Source organism: Ziziphus jujuba, chromosome 6 (genome assembly GCF_031755915.1).
Source record: "Ziziphus jujuba cultivar Dongzao chromosome 6, ASM3175591v1".
In the NCBI taxonomy this organism is placed as follows: Eukaryota; Viridiplantae; Streptophyta; class Magnoliopsida; order Rosales; family Rhamnaceae; genus Ziziphus; species Ziziphus jujuba.
The window spans coordinates 30,436,172-30,450,519 of record NC_083384.1 but is presented as its reverse complement, the minus strand read 5'-3'; the positions used below and the strand labels follow the sequence as shown (position 1 = coordinate 30,450,519).

Below are 14,348 nucleotides of genomic sequence, written 5' to 3'. Positions count from 1 at the left end.
TTCAATACCGAAAGAAATTTAAATATCCCAAATCTTTTAAAGAAAACTGTAAACTAGATGTCAAACTTTTAGTTACTTTGAAACTTGATCCAGTTACTATAATGTCATCAACATACACCAATACTAGTGTATAAGATATCTTGGTTCTAACAAAAAAAAAAAAAATGAAAGGCAGAGAACGATCTGAAATTGAAATCTTAAAACCTTTTTTAGAATTCTTAAAACCTTTTTTAAGGAGAGCACTTTTCAACTTGTCATACCAAGCTTAAGAAGCTTGTTTTAAACTATATAATGTTTTGTGAAGCTTGCAAACATATGTTGGAAACTGTTGGTTCTCATAGCCTTGAGGTTTTTGCAAATCACCAATTAAAAATGCATTGTTAAAATCCAACTGGTTCACCGTCCAGCGTTGAGCCGCAACAAGACTTAACACCACTCTAATAGTTGTTGGCCTCATTAAAATCAACTCCAGGCTATTGATGGAAGCCTGTTGCCACCAAATTTGCCTTATATTGTTGAACTATGCCATCGACATTTTGTTTGACTCTAAAAACCCATTTATGACCAACCATAGTCAACCCTGAAGTATATGGTACTAGAGACTAAGTTTTATTTCTTATAAGAGCTCCATACTCTTTATCCATAGCTTGTTTCCATCTTGGATTAACTAAAGCTTCCTGAACTATCCTAGGTTCACTAACATTTTGTGTATTTTGTAACTGATTTGTAATGTAAACCTTTTTAAAAATTCCATTCTTTGAACATGTTTGCTGAGGATGAGTAGAATTAAACTGATGTGACTTTGTGACTGGCAAGTGATCTGAATTAAACAAGTGATTGTTCTATTATCAAGAGAAGCCATGTCCATCAGATCATCATAGTTATAGTATAATGATGAGAGAACTGAATTATCAACAAGATTTGATGAAACAGGTGATAGTTTTGGAGGTTTTGAAATATAATCAGATGTGAAGGAAGTTAAGCTACCAATATCACCATTAGACTGATCATGAGAATTTGTTGCACCATTATGCATACTATGAGTTTCATAATTGATTGGAGAAGTACTAAGCAAGGAAGAGTGTGTTTAAACACTAGCAGTGAAGTAATAAAGCACTCTGGAGTATTATAATTATCCTGCTATGAAAACCTTTCTTTAAAAAACTCGAAGCAAAAGAAAACTCTTTCTCATTAAAGGTAACACTACAAGCAATTTACAATTTCTTAGAAGAGTCCAAGCACTTATAACTCTTATGATCAGCATTGTACACAATAGAAACAATTTAGTAGTATGGAAAACTAAACCTTATGACCATTGTAAGGCCTTAAAAAAGGGAAACAAATACTGCAACAAACTTTTAGAAATTGATAATCTATAATTTTTTGAAACAGCAACTGATAAGGGCTTTGAGAAATTAGAACATTTGATAGTAGTTGATTAATCAAACATATTGCTAAACTGAAAGCTTCCCACCAATACAACAAAGGCACGTGAGCTTGAGCAAGCAAACCAAATCTAATTTCAATAACATGCCTAAATTTTCTCTCAGCCCTTCCATTTTGTTGATGCATATTCATTCCAAAGGTCTTTAAATAGGAAAGAAATGCCCTATGTTCTCCACCCCAATCTAGTTGCAAACATTTAATCTTTGCATCAAACATTCTCTCAACCATAACATGAATTGTTTGAGAATATGAAGAGCTTTAGATTTGACTGTTGTAGGGTAGGCCTAAGTATACCTTAAATAGTCATCAATAAAATGAATATAATATCGAAATCCTTCTGTTGAAACAGTAGAAGTAGGGCCCCAAACATCCATATGTATCAATTCAAAAGGAGCATTAGCTCTAGAAGAAGATAGAGGAAAAGTACACAAATGACCCTTTCCATATTGGCAAGCTTCACAAAATGAAACCTCTTTATGAATATTCAGATTAAATTTAAACAAAGAAAGAACTTTATTAACACTACAGCTGGGGCATGTCCTAGCCTTTGATGCAAGATATCAAAATCAATACAATCTTTGCCAGTAACATGAAGATCAAAATTATTCTTTACAGGAAAAACAAAAGAAACAACCAAAATCAGAATGACCTAACTTTGGACTACAAACAAAACCATGATCACTAATATTAGAAGAACCAATTCTTGCCGGTACACACATGGTTGTATTCGTTAGTGTTTTTGTATTTGTAGCTCTTTAAGATAACTGTTAGTTGCCAATATGTGTTGCTTTTTTAAGATGACTTGTGATATAGAACTTGTAGCTTATTGAGACCATCTTTAAGTGTTTCTTTGAGAACCAATACCCCTAGCTGTTTGTCTTTAATCAAACAGTTATTTTCATCAAATTCAATAGTAACATTATTATCAGAGGTTAACTGTAAGACACTTAATAAGTTCTTTGCTATCTTTGGCACAATTAAAACACTTTTTAATGTTAAGGCATAGGTTTGGACAAGATAGAGAATGAACAAGTGTATTACCTACACTTGTAATGTCAAGCTCCTAACCATTTCCAACAAGCAATTTGGTGTTTCCATTGTACTCCAGCTTCTGTAGCAAATGATTTCCATTAGAAACCACATGATTAATGGCTCCATTTTCTAAATACTATTTTAGATCTCTAATTAGCACAGGAGTAGCTGCAAGATGAGCAGAAGCTTATTAAGAGAAACAATAATTATTCATAGGCAAATTAATGCCAAAATGACCACCTGAATGAGTTCCCTCTGCATTTTTTAGTGGCAAGCCAATACCATAGTGTCCATAACCAGAAGGATTATTAACATTTTGTGACATAAAATTCCCAAAAGCTCTAGGAGTTATTTAACTATACTAACTTTGAGGCATTGAAATAAGTAAAACATGATTAGTAAAACTAGGCCTGTGCAGCTGTGCAAAGTGAACATCCACACCAAAAGACATAAGAGGATTCTAAAAATTTGGATTTACAACTAAATAAGGACCTTGAGAACCAAAATTTTATCCTTGAAAAACAGAACTTCCTGAGATAGAATCTTATAATAACAAACATTAGCAAGAGCCCAATTAAGCCACAAATTTGACATTAGGGCTTCCAAGTTCGACTACTTATATTTTGCCCCTGCCTTTTCCACAATACCCTTTACCTCTATTGTCATAAAAACCTCTTTTCACGTGATACTCATTAACATTTATCTTGCCAGATCCAGTTCCCTCATGATTAGAAACATCAATGTATGAATGAATATTTTCAACATATGAGTTAACACTTACAAAAGAGGTATTTCCTAATGTTAATGGGGATAAGGTATTATTTCTAAGTTGCATTTGACTATTAAACGCAGAGGTAAGATTTGCAGTATGGTATATAGTAACAACATTCTTTTGCTCAATTGTAGTTTCATAATGGATAAGGAAATTTTTTACCTCTTGTAAACTTGGTAAAGGAGGTCTGTTTATTTTATTGACTCTGACCATCTCATATTCAAGACCTAAGCTAGTTAAAATACACATTACAAGTTCCTTCTCTGACACAAAAAATCCCCCTACAAACATTTGATCAGAAATTTTCTTCATCTTCTTGCAGTAATCGATAACATTCATGGCCCTTTTCTTTATAGTTCGTAAGCTGATTTCTTAATTGAAGCATCATTACCTCTGATTGAGAAGCATAAGTTTCCTTAAGTGAAGTCCAAATTGTTATAGATGTCTTCAAACCTACCAAATCTCAAGCTATTCAACAGAAATTGCAACAACTAACCATCCTAGCAAAAGGTGATCTTGCAAAATCCACAACTATTGCTCAAGATAATATTTCAGCAAGCTTTCTTCGGTGACTTCAACTTCATTGGAGATAAATTCCCTCATAAACTCTGCTTCATCCATAAGCAAAAGCTTATCAAGCTTGTGTCCTCTCAAAATCATTAAATCTAAGATTTCCAAACTAGGAAATTCTCATCATCAAGCTTAGGAATACTACTTGGAAATAGTAAGACTAATTAACGAACCACTCATTTTGTCTGCATTAGCACTCACAATTGAATCTGCCATGCTTGAATTCACAAGATCAATTATCTCAGCTTGGATACCATGTCACAAAAAAGAGAATTAAAAAGAAAATCTAAATAACTAAGAAAAGTTGAGAGAAAAGGTAGGAGAAACATGCTACAAATTTTCCTGGAAGTTTCCTGATAAGGATTTCATTAATTTATCATCTTTTTATACAAGTTAAACATATGCACACTAGTTTCTAGAACTTAACTAACTCAGCTTAACCACTTTACAACAGATAAGCTAGCTCAGCACTGCATCATGGGGTTTTTGTCATGGCTTGATTGATCGTGATTAAAACCTTTAGTTACAAAGTTTTATACGTACATTTATTGAGTTGTGACATAGTCTATTTTACTGCAGTAAATTTTCTTTCTTTCCTTTTTTTTTTTTTTATAGGTAAAGTAGTAAATTTTCTTCGCATGTAGGTTTCTCTATCAATAAGTTATGGACTAAAAATCTGCATTAATTTATACGAATAGCCTATCTAAGATGTTTTCATTTTGATTCATGGCTCTACGGTCAGACAAAACTATGGCGATTGCTTCTCAGCTACATTTTTTATTTCTCTAAGCTACATTTGAATTTGTTTCATTCGCATGCAACGCTCCCGTATGTATATACTTCCATACTTTTAGGAAAATTTTCACGTATATACTTCTTCAATTAATTTCTATGAAATTCCAATGTATATATTCACTCTATACTTTTAACTAATATCTACTAGCTAGCTATAACACTTTTAATTTTTTGAAGAGCTCATAGTACTGTTAATTATTTATAACTTTGTGGTTATTTTATTAAAAATATAAATATAGTGATGATTGATGCATCTACCATTAGCTTAAGCATTACAAAACAAAAAATAAATAAAAGTTTATGTACTATTAAGTGCATTTTTTCCTAAATGAACGACAAATGTAAAAGAGCTACACTACTCCCGGGAGTTGTATTCCCTACACATTTGTCAGAGAAGGAGGTACAATTCCAGGAGTACTGAAAATTTGCTCTAAAATGATGATGAACAATAAATTCTATTTAAAAATGATAAAGACAATAAAATAAAAGATATAAAAATAATAAAAATTAGTCAAAAATACCATTGCTTTCATTCTTGAATCACAAGAAAAATCGCAACAAACATTTAGAATTGAACAATGCCAATAACTAAATGATAATTTAAATTGCTTTCTTTTTCTCCGTGTACCTATCTTTTTACTAAGATGTTTGTCCTATTTTTCTTAACAACTGTATTATCTTGTTTCATGTAGGCCTGAGTGCAAATTGGTTGGAAAGATTGTTGAAAACATATCATTGAAATTGACTAAATATCTCTCAAAAGAGAATTCCCTTAGAAGCCACCTCATTGGAATTGAAGAAAAGATCCATGAAATTGAATTATTATTATCTATTGGCTCAACAAATGTTCACATTATAGGCATATGGGGCATGGGAGGTATTGGTAAGACCACCCTTGCTAGTGCTGTATATCAAAGATTATCATATTGTCACTTTGAAGGTCGCTACTTTGTTTGGAATGTTAGAGAAGAATATGCAAGACATGGACCAAATCATTTGAGAAAAAAACTTCTATCCGAGTTGTTAAATGATGAAGCTATTCTAAGGATGGATACCCCATTTGTAATATCACCTTTTATTCTTGATAGACTTAAACGTAAAAAGGTACTCGCTGTTTTGGATGATGTGGATAATTCAATCCACTTGGATGCTTTAGTTGAAGGATATAATCAACTTGCTTCTGGCAGTAGAATCATTGTTACATCTAGAAATAAGCAAGTCCTTAAGAAAGTAGCTGATGATATTTACAAGGTTGAGAGGTTAAATCAGAATGAATCTCTTGAGCTCTTCCACTTGCATGCTTTTCGTAAAAATATTTCTCAAGCCATTGATGATGAAATGGTGTTAGGAGTGACAAGTTACGCAAATGGAAACCCATTAGCTCTAAAGGTCTTGGGTTCGTTCCTTTGGTCTAGAATTGAAAAAGATTGGGAAAGTGCATTGAAGACGCTGAAAAGAATTCCAAACCCAGAAATTCAAGATGTATTAAGAATCAGTTACGAAGGACTAGATGATCAAGGGATCAAGGATACATTTCTTGACATTGCTTGCTTGTTTAATTCAACTTTTTCTAGAGACATTGCAGTAAGCATACTAGATGATGGTAATTCCTTTGTGAATATAGAAATAAGTGTTCTCATTGATAAGTCTTTAATTGAGAGTAATGAAGATCCTGTCGACAATTTGCTATGGATGCATGATTTGATAAGACAAATGGGTCGGGCAATTGTTCGAGATGAGCATATACAATCTAGTAACTGTAGTAGATTGTGCGATGCGAAGGCATTTCGTAACGCAATAGAAAATCGAATGGTAAGTACAGAGGAATAAATTATTGATATCTCTTTCAAAATTTATATTATTCCTTTTGATAAAGAAACACAAAGCACAAAGCTATTTCCAACTAACATCTTAGGTGTCTATACGAAGCTCTTAAATTTCCTTTTATTGTATCCTTATCTAGAATACTAATATTCATTTTAAATTACAGGGAACCACAGCAGTCAAAGTCTGAAATTAAAGAAAATGTAAATTTGTGTCGTGGAGCCTTCTCAAATATGCACAACCTACAAATTCTGAAAATTTATTGCTGTGATGATATCAGTATATCTGAGTTTGTCAAAGTTTATACTGACAATATTGCTGGCCATGAGTTTAAGCTGTCCACTCCTAAAGGTCTTGATCCTTATCTTTCTGATAAGCTAAGATACTTCCAGTGGGATTTCTACCCTTTGAATTCGTTGCCGTCAAAATTTAACCTGCAGAATCTTGTTCAACTTGTACTTCGTGGAAGCCGTGTCGAAAAACTTTGGAATTATAAAGTTCAGGTATGTTTAATTTTGTTTTATTGTTTTAGAGATCAGAAAAATAAATAGTAAATAATTGTAAGCCCTTTTTCTCCATCTGTTACAGCCGCTTCCGTTGCTAAGAATGATTGATCTGAGTTATTCCAAGTTCCTTACTCAATTACCAGATCTGCCACAGGCCCGAAAACTGGAAAGTATAAATCTTGAAGGCTGTACAAGCTTCGTTCAGGTTTTTTCATCTCTTCAAAATCTGGACAAGCTTACTTATCTAAATTTGAATGGCTGCTCAAAACTTAGAGATTTCTTTAGAAAGGCATCGAAGAGTACAGGGTACATGGAAGTTGCCGCATTGGAGGAATTAAAAAAGTTTTGAACAACATTTTTCAGCTGAAGAATTTCACGTTTCTCAAAACTTTGATCCAAAGTTTTACACGCAACTTATCCCTCTATTCATCTCAGTCCCACATTTCTCAAAAGATTCCATTAAATTAAAGAGAATTACTTTTGAGTGGGACAGCAATAGAAGCAGTACCGCCATCAATTTGGTATCTCTCCAGTCTTTTTCTATTAGATATGAGGGGTTGCACAAGACTTAAAAGTCTTCCACCAGCATTTGTAAGTTGAAATCTCTTAGACAACTAGAGCTGGGAGGTTGCCTAAACCTGGACAAATTTCCAGAAATCTTAGAGCCTATGGAACCCTTGACATATCTGGAGTTAAACGAAACAGGGATTAAAGAGTTACCAGAGTCAATTGAAAATCCAGTTTCTCTCAAAGTATTATATATAGAAGGATGCAAGGAACTTGAGTCTCTACCCAACAGCTTGTGTAATTTAAAGAATCTTTTGTTGTTAGACCTTGGGTTATGTTCGACACTTCAAAAATTGCCTCCTCTTCCACCCTTTTTGCTCATCTTGAAGTTAGATGAATGTGAGAGATTGAAATATATACCAGAGCTTCCATCCCTATTATTTAGTCTGTCTGCAAGATGCTGCACGTCACTGGAGTACATCTCAAATTGGAGGGATCCATCATCACAAGATGTGAATACACTTGACCATAAATTCTTTTATGGAGATGTTGACTTTGATGGTTGTGAAAAATTGGATCAGAATATACGTAACAGCATACTCGATGTTAAACGTCCAGTACTTCAAGTTCTCCTCCGAACAAACACTACTGTATGTCCAATCTTTTATCTTCCTTTATTTTCTCTTTACTTTAACAAGATACAATTAAAATGTTTTGTAATAATTTAATATTTCAGAAATTACTGATTTAATTTCCCATTCATGATAAAAGGTCCCAAATTCTCATGATTTTCTTTATCCGGGAGTTCAAACTCAGAAGATGCTCCTTGGTGGTAGTAGTGATAAGATTAGTAGGATTACAATCGAGATTCAGACTTTTCGGCCATATTGGAATAACTTATTGAGTCACGCAACCTGCATTGGTTATGAACGCCATAAAAGAGGGCATCATGTATCTCTTTGTCTTGAAGATAAACTCAATTTACTCGATTACAAAACCATCGGTGATGGTGATGTTCGTTTGTACCAACATCATGGTTCGGCTCTTGTGGATAACGTGGTTTTTTCAGATCACGTGTTCATGTGTTATGCCACAGAACCAGGACCCACTTCTCTGGGTTGTTCGTTCAGCTACACATTCTAGTGAACTGAGGCCAATTGTCTGGCGACAAAAACTACACTGGAAGTATGGCAAGATTAACAAGTTTGGGGTGCGGTTTGTGTTGTATACAAGGAAGACACAGAGAGATCTGATGCAGAAACTAAAAGTAATTAAGAAGAAGAGATTCTTCGCTGAATGTTGTGAATCAAGTGGATGTACTGAAGCTGTTGAGTCTCATGAGGAAGAAGACGATGATGAACGGCTCTTGAACAGATGCATGCAGAGTGATTGGATGTTGATCAACCTGAAAAACAGAACAATTCTATAAGACATGCTCTGGTGATAATTGTCAAATCAGTGAAAGTAAAGTTGTTGGCAATGATAATATGAGGAAGAAGCAAATCCTTTGACTAATTCGAAGAAAATCAAACATATAATCAATGATTTCCTAGGTAAATCAATTTAAATTTTCTTTTTGTTTTTTTTTTTTTCGTTGCGTTGAAGTTACATGTATACTCTGTTTCGAACATGCACTTCTTAGTATTTTAGTTGCATTATTAATATATCATGTATATATTGGTGAATTTTGTTTTATCACACTTTGGCTTGTTTTTTAAAGAATCTTTGTGAACCATGCAGATATCACTACACGTATGTCACGGGCCTAGCTTTTCCAACACTCCCGTGCGGCACTTAGCACCTCCCTTGCTAAGTAAGCCCTGCTCACAAGCTATGAAGATGCGGAAGCTAAGAATGAGAGAGTAGGAAGTAGGAGAGTTTGAGAGAATGTGGAGAATACTTGTATTGCTAGAATACTTGATGTGTTACAAATGAGAGACCAACCCTTTATATAGAGGGCTTGGCATGTAGGAAAGTTCTAGATATGGACACATGTCACTCATCTAGTTAGGGTTCTAGATTATTCTAGGGTTATGTACAAGATATTTACATGGAGCATTCTAGAGAGATTCTCATCTACATTAGTCTAGGTTTCTCTTGAATCCTCTAGAATATTCCGGACTTCTCATGGATCTTCATGGAGAGTGTAGAACCTTCCAGCCCAAACCTCAAGGTTTTCACCTCTTCTGGACGGGACGTGACACCCTCCCCCACCTAATCTTGCGACGCCCTCGTCGCGTCTTCTTCCTTGAACCTCCGAATGTGGTCTCTAAATTGCCATAAAGCGTCTTCATGTTCCCAACTAGCTTCACTATCCGGTAGGTTCTTCCACTTCACTAGGTATTCGGTATAGTTAGGCACCCCTCTACGTCGTATGACCCGATCTGCAAGTATAGCCTCTACGTCCTTATCAAACGAAGTCACAACCGCCGTAGGTGCCCTATTTGATTCCCCCCGACTAGGGTCTTCCATGTCTTGATGGTAAGGCTTCAAGACACTCACATGGAAAACAGGGTGAATCTTCAACTTAGGAGGAAGTTGTAGTTGATAGGAAACCTTACCCACCTTCCTCACAATGGGAAATGGTCCTTCATAGCGTCGAACCAACCCCTTGTGTACCTTCCGTAGGGCCTTGAATTGTTGGGGCAGTAGCTTCACCATGACCAACTCCCCTTCTTGGAATGCTACATGCCTTCTCTTAGTATCTGCCCACTTCTTCATCTTTTTAGATGCCTTGTCCAAATATGCTCTAGCCAAATCGGCTTGTTCCTCCCAGGACTTGGCAAACCTGTAGGCAGCGGGGCTTTTGCCTCCATAGCTTAAGGCTAGGGCATTAGGAGTCATTGGTTGTCTCCCCGTCACAATCTCGAATGGACTCCTATTAGTTGATTCACTCCGCTGTAGATTGTAGGAGAATTGAGCCACATCTAGCAACTTAGCCCAATCTCGTTGGTTGGCACTCACATAGTGCCTCAAGTAGAGCTCCAATAAGGCATTCGTGCGCTCCGTTTGCCCATCACTCTGTGGGTGGAAGCTAGTGGAGAAGTTTAAATCTGAACCAAGAAGTTTGAAGAGCTCGGTCCAAAACCTTCCAGTGAATCGAGGGTCCCGATCACTTACTATATTGTTAGGTACTCCCCACAGCTTCACCACGTGCCTTAGAAATAGTCGGGCAGTCTCCTCTGCCGTGCAATCCGTAGGTGCAGGGATAAAGGTAGCATACTTGCTAAACCGATCCACTACAACGATAATGCTACCATAGCCCTCCGACTTAGGTAAACAAGTGATGAAGTCCATTGAGACACTCTCCCAAGGTCCGTCTGGAATGGGCAACGGATCTAGCAACCCTCCTTGTTGCTTTTGCTCTATCTTGTCTTGTTGGCACACAAGACATGTCCTCACGTAGACTTCCACATCGTCCCTCATATGGGGCCAATAGTATGTGGCTCCTATAAGGGCTAGGGTGCGTCGAGTGCCCGGGTGGCCAGCCCACTTGGTGTCATGGCACTCCTTAATCAATTCCTTTCTTAGATTCTCCTTCTTGGGCACATATATACGGTCCCCCGTAGTGTAAAGCAGGCCATCTCTTACCCAGAACCTCCTAGTCTTTCCCTCGTTGACTAGGGCCATGATGTTCTTGGCTATAGGGTCTTGTGGGAGTCCTTCCTTGATACGCTCCAGCAAGGTACACTCGAGCCGACTTATGGATGCAAGTTCGGCCTTCCTGCTAAGTGCGTCTGCCACCACATTCCCCTTCCCCGGCTTGTACTCCATCTTATAATGGAACTCCGCCAAGAAGTCTTGCCATCGAGCTTGCTTGGGAGTGAGTTTCTTTTGGGTTTGGAAATAACTAGTGGCAACATTATCCGTCATAATGGTGAAGAAGCTCCCTAAAAGGTAATGCCTCCACGTGCGCAGACAATGGATGACCGCCGTCATCTCCTTTTCTTGCACCGTGTAACGTCGTTCCGTGTCGTTGAGCTTCCTGCTTTCGAAAGCAATTGGGTGCCCATCTTGCATTAGCACTCCACCGATGGCAAAGTCCGAGGCATCCGTATGCACTTCGAATGGCCTAGAGTGGTCGGGCAGGCACAACACCGGTTCCTCCGTGATTGCTTTCTTTAGGTCTTCGAAGGCTTGTTGGCACTTCTCCGTCCAACCCCAAGCTTGGTTCTTCTTTAACATGTTGGTCAATGGGGTAGCCCTCGTCGAGTATCCCTTGATAAACCGCCGGTAGTAGTTGACAAGGCCTAAGAAGGATCTTAATTCATGCACCTTGGTTGGTGGTTCCCACTTCTGTATAGCTTGTACCTTTGCTTCATCCATCATAAGTTTCCCATCCTTGATCTTGTGCCCCAAGAACATAACTTCTCTTTGTGCGAAGGAGCACTTCTCCAGCTTGATGTATAGCTCGTTATCTCGTAGTACTTGGAAGACTTGTCTAAGGTGTTGTAAGTGTTCTTCCATAGTATTGCTATATACGACAATATCATCCAAATATACTACTACGAAACGATCAAGATATGGGTGGAAGAGTTTATTCATCAAGGTGCAAAACGTTGCAGGAGCATTTGTCAAACCAAAAGGCATCACTAGAAATTCATAGGAACCATACCTTGTAATGCATGTGGTCTTGGCCTCATCACCTTCCGCTATGCGCACTTGATAGTACCCGGAGCGAAGGTCAAGTTTGGTGAAGTACTTTGCCTGGCCAAGTTGATCGAAGAGATCCGCAATAAGAGGGATGGGATACTTGTTCTTGATGGTGATCTTGTTCAAAGCTCGATAGTCGATACACATCCGCAGCGACCCATCCTTCTTCTTTTGGAATAGCACCGGTGCACCATATGGAGCTTTCGAAGGCCTGATGTAACCCGCATCGACAAGGTCCTTGAGTTGCCTCCTAAGCTCTTCCAGTTCTGGCGGTGCCATGCGATAGGGGCCCATGGCGGGTGGCTTAGACCCCGACTCCAGCTCGATCTTATGGTCTACCTCCCTCCTAGGTGGTAGTTTCTTGGGCAGCTCCTTGGGCATCACGTCCTTGAACTCTTCCAGCACTGTTTGCACTTCGGGAGATATTAGGACGTCCTCATGGCCATCAAGCTCTTGAACAACAGCTAGATAGCTTTGTTCCTTCTTTTTAATGCCCTTCTTAAATTGCATGGCCGACAAAGCTTTGGCCTCCATCTTGCTAGCCCTTTCCGTAGGCACCATGCAAGTCATCCCTCCATCCATGATGCACATAGAGTTTGCGAATGGAAGGGGGAAGGCCTTTACTTGGTCTAGGAACTCCATGCCTAGAACGACCTTGAAGTCATCCATGGGAACTACCGATAAGTTTAATTGGCCTACCCATTCTCCAATGGTGGCTTGTACACCTCTAGCAACCCCATGGATGGGCTTTGCAGCCGAGTTAACCGCCTTCATTGATCCACCCTCTTTCAAGGGTTTAACGCCAAGTCGTCGTGCCTCTTCTGCCGACAGGAAGTTATGCGTAGCCCCCGTGTCCACCAATGCTTTGGTGAGCACTCCATTGATCTTTGCTTCTACAAACATTAAGCCACCCTTCTTTGAATCCTTAGGAGCGGCTTTGATGGCATTCAACAATTGTATGGAGCCCATGTTGGCCTCTTCCTCTTGTCCCTCCTCGTATTGGGTAGTCATGGCATTCAAAGCCTTCCTTTTTGGACAATCCCTAACCCAATGCGGTCCATCACACAAGAAACAAGAGTTTTTAGGTTTGGAAGCATCCTTACCTTCTCTAGGCGGCTTCCATTTCGAGCTTTGAGGTTTGTGTGCACCTTCCTCTCTTTTGTGTTCTTTGGGCTTGCTTGATTCTCCCCCACCTTTTCCATGGTTGGTCTTCTTCTCCATTGGCTTCGAGGAGTCCCTTTGGATGGTGTAGTCGATAAAGCTTTCGGCATGTGCGATGGCACTAGCTAGATCTTGTACGCCACGCCTTTTCAACTCTGTCTTGGCCCAAGGTTGGAGACCATCCATGAAGTAGAAAAGGGAGTCTTTATCTGATAGGTCCGGGATCTCCAACACCAAGTTGGTGAACTCCTTGATGTATTCCCGGATGTGGCTTCCTTGCTTGAGTCGTCGAAGGCGACTCCTTGCCTCATCTTCGGCATTCTCCGGATAGAATTGCCTTTTGAGATCCTTTTTAAAATCATCAAAAGTATGGAAAGTGCACGTACCTCGCTCAATGTCGCTATGCCTCCTTCTCCACCATAACATTGCTGTGTCGCTAAGGTAGAGAGTGGCAGTCCTAATCTTTGAAGCATCGTCCACAATGCCCATTGCTTCAAAGTATTGCTCCAAGCCCCAAAGGAAATTCTCGAGCTCCCTCGCATTCCTTACCCCGGAGTAGGACTTGGGCTTTGGCACATCGATACGTGGCCCCTCGCGTATGGTGGTCGTCCCCGACGCCACCGCCCTCTTGCAAAGAGCCCAATCACCCCGCATATCCTCCATTTGGGTGCGAATGGCATCCAATTCTCTCTCCAACATTGCACGAAGGTCTGCTACCTCCCCCATGCATTGGTCGCGTGTCGCGCGGAGCTCCCTCCTTAAGGCATCGTCCATCCCATTGAGTAACCCCCTCACGGCTTGGTTGATGGCAATGTCCTCCGACTCTAGCCCATCTAGGCGACCCTCCAGCGCCTCAAACCGTTCCTGAACTCGGGATGCATGTTCCTCCAAGCGCAACTCTACGCCCATCATCACATCCTTGGACTTGGACTTATGCCTCTGCTTCCCCGCATTGGGGTTGCGTTGCTCTTCACGACCTCGCACATCGGTAGCTCCCTCCACATTGATGGTAACATCCGAGTTAGCCATCTTGCCTACTTCCACGTTACACCAACGATATGCTTGAGCAGCAATTGGCTCTG

General features: G+C 39.1%; 2 protein-coding genes across 2 annotated transcripts; both read left to right on the top strand.

Annotated features, from left to right (window-relative positions):
• The first annotated feature begins 5,485 nt into the window (after positions 1–5,485).
• LOC132804074 (disease resistance protein RPV1-like) lies at positions 5,486–7,294 on the top strand. The gene is made up of 3 exons (XM_060817978.1): positions 5,486–6,384; positions 6,606–6,942; positions 7,028–7,294. The coding sequence occupies exons 1-3, from the start codon at positions 5,486–5,488 to the stop codon at positions 7,292–7,294; spliced, it is 1,503 nt and encodes a 500-aa protein (XP_060673961.1).
• Positions 7,046–8,996, top strand: LOC132804319 (disease resistance protein RPS4B-like). The gene is made up of 2 exons (XM_060818538.1): positions 7,046–8,102; positions 8,224–8,996. Exons 1-2 carry the CDS (start codon positions 7,614–7,616, stop codon positions 8,593–8,595), a joined length of 861 nt encoding a protein of 286 aa, XP_060674521.1. The 5' UTR covers positions 7,046–7,613; the 3' UTR covers positions 8,596–8,996.
• Positions 8,997–14,348: the final 5,352 nt, after the last annotated feature.